At 45.8% G+C, this 2,444-nt stretch overlaps 1 protein-coding gene across 1 annotated transcript; it reads right to left on the bottom strand.

Annotated features, from left to right (window-relative positions):
- On the bottom strand, positions 1 to 538 carry LOC102433716 (nucleoside diphosphate kinase A). The gene is given in 2 exon segments (XM_014460690.2): positions 1 to 134; positions 137 to 538. Coding segments are annotated over 2 exon segments (471 nt in total). The 5' UTR covers positions 474 to 538.
- Between the last annotated feature and the right edge of the window lie 1,906 nt (positions 539 to 2,444).

Consider the following 2,444-nt stretch of genomic DNA (forward strand, 5'->3'; position numbering starts at 1 on the left):
TCACGTCGCTCGACGTCGCTCGTAGATCCAGTTCTGAGCACAGCTCTTGTAATCTACCAGTTCCTCGGGCCGAAACCACAAGCCAATCTCCTTCTCCGCACTCTCCACGGAGTCACTGCCATGGATAATGTTCCTCCAACTTGGATACAAAAGTCCCCTCAGATGGTCCCAGGTTTGGAGTCTGCTGGGTTGGTCTCCCCAAGCATCACTCGGCCTGTCTTCACAACATTCAGCCCCTCCCAGACCATGGCAACCACTGGCCCTGAGTGCATGTATTTCACCAGGCCCGTAAAGAATGGGCGGTCCTTCAGGTCGATGTAGTGTTCCTTGAGAAGGTCTTCCAAAGCCTGCATGAATTTCATAGCAACAAGGCGGAATCCCTTCTGCTCAAAACGCTTGATGATCTCTCCCACAAGCTGGCGCTGGACCCCATCAGGCTTGATGGCAATGAAGGTGCGCTCACTGTTGGCCATGGTCCCTTCCAGCTGCTGGAGCTCCTACTCTGCCTCCGGTCCTCCGCCAATCTTGTTTCCTTTTATTGAGGAATGTTATTAGGTGTGTTCCATCTGAATAAACTTTAATCTGATCACAAACTTATCATCTTGGAATAATATGGTTGCTTTTTTTTCATGGATTTTTAAAAAATATTTATTTTATTGATTTTTTACAGAGAGGAAGGGAGAGGGATAGAGAGTTAGAAATATCGATGAGAGAGAAACATCGATCAGCTGCCTCCTGCACACCCCCCCACTGGGGATGTGCCCACAACCAAGGTACATGCCCTTGACCGGAATCAAACCTGGGACCCTTCAGTCCGTAGGCCGACGCTCTATCCACTGAGCCAAACCGGTTAGGGCAGTGGTTCTCAACCTTCCTAATGCCACGACCCTTTAATACAGTTCCTCATGTTGTGGTGACCCCCAACCATAAAATTATTTTCGTTGCTACTTCATAACTGTAATTTTGCTACTGTTATGAATCGTAATGTAAATATCTGATATGCAGGATGTATTTTCATTGTTACAAATTGAACATAATTAAAGCATAGTGATTAATCACAAAAACAATATGTTATTATATATGTGTTTTCCGATGGTCTTAGGCGACCCCTGTGAAAGGGTCGTTCGACCCCCAAAGGGGTCACAACCCACAGGTTGAGAACCGCTGTGTTAGGGCAACATGGTTGCTTTTTGTATGAGTCAGGGTTCAATCAGAGAGGCAGGGCCAGCAGAAATATATATATTAAGTGATTTATTACAAGGAATTGGCTTCTGCAATGATGAGGCCAGACTAGGCAGATTGGGAATTAATAGGGCAGGCTTTCAGGAAGGGCATACTGGTCCTCACAGGTGTGGGTGGTCCCCAAGTGGGACTGTGGAGGGAAAGATAAGAAAGACTTAGTAGAATCAACAAGATTCTACGTCACAGCCTAGCCAAGTGACATAGCTCTTTGTTTCTGTGCTTTTGAGGTAAAATCTATGAGTCTATTTTCAGTCAATACCTATTAATTGAACACCTTCCATCTACCAGGAACTAAGGATACTGTGGTGAATAAGACAGACTTGGTCCCTGTCCTTATGGAAGTTAAGTCTAGTGGGGGTAGGGGAGATATTAATCTAATAACTGCTTGAATAATTTCAAGTGTGTTAAAGACTGAAGAGCAGACCAGGTGTGGTGCTAACCTTGCCTGAGGGGAGGGAAGACTTCCCTAAGGAGGTGACATTTAAACTGACATCTGAAGGATAAGGGGGAATGAACCAGGTGCGGAGGAGGTGGGGGAGGCAAGGAATAGAGGGAAGAGTGTTTCTGGAGAGGGATCCCAGAGTTCAGAAGAACGTGGCTCTTTTTAGGAACAGCAAGAAGGACTGACTGTGTGGATGGAGTAGAGTGAGGAAGGGTGAATAGAGAAGGGATGAAATGACTTAGGGAGAGAATATAGAGTGAAGAGAAAAGTTTCTGGACTTCAGCTTGATAAACACCAGTAATTAGAGCTATAGGAGGCCATGGAAGACTAGATAAGAGGGTTTCAAGGAGGAAGAAGTAACCAACATTGACTAGTGGGGCCAAGAAGTGAACTAAGATAAGGACTTGCATTTGGCAGATGGAAGTTCATCATAGGCAACCTTTGAGGAAGCAATTGCACTGGGATGATGGAGGCAAAAACCAGAATGCATAGAGTTGAGGAGCGATTAAGAGGTGAGGACACCCTGACCAGTTTGGTTCAGTGGCTAGAGTGTCGGCCTGTGGACTGAAGAGTCCCAGGTTCGAATCTGGTCAAGGGCATGTACCTTGGTTGTGGGCACATCCCCAGTAGGGGGTGTGCAGGAGGCAGCTGGTCAATGTTTCTCTCTCATCGATGTTTCTAACTCTCTATCCCTCTCCCTTCCTCTCTGTAAAAAATCAATAAAATATATTTTTAAAAAAAGAGGTGAGGAAAGCCTTAG

The sequence above is a fragment of the Myotis lucifugus genome, unplaced genomic scaffold (assembly GCF_000147115.1).
Source record: "Myotis lucifugus unplaced genomic scaffold, Myoluc2.0 scaffold_2, whole genome shotgun sequence".
Lineage (NCBI taxonomy): Eukaryota > Metazoa > Chordata > Mammalia > Chiroptera > Vespertilionidae > Myotis > Myotis lucifugus.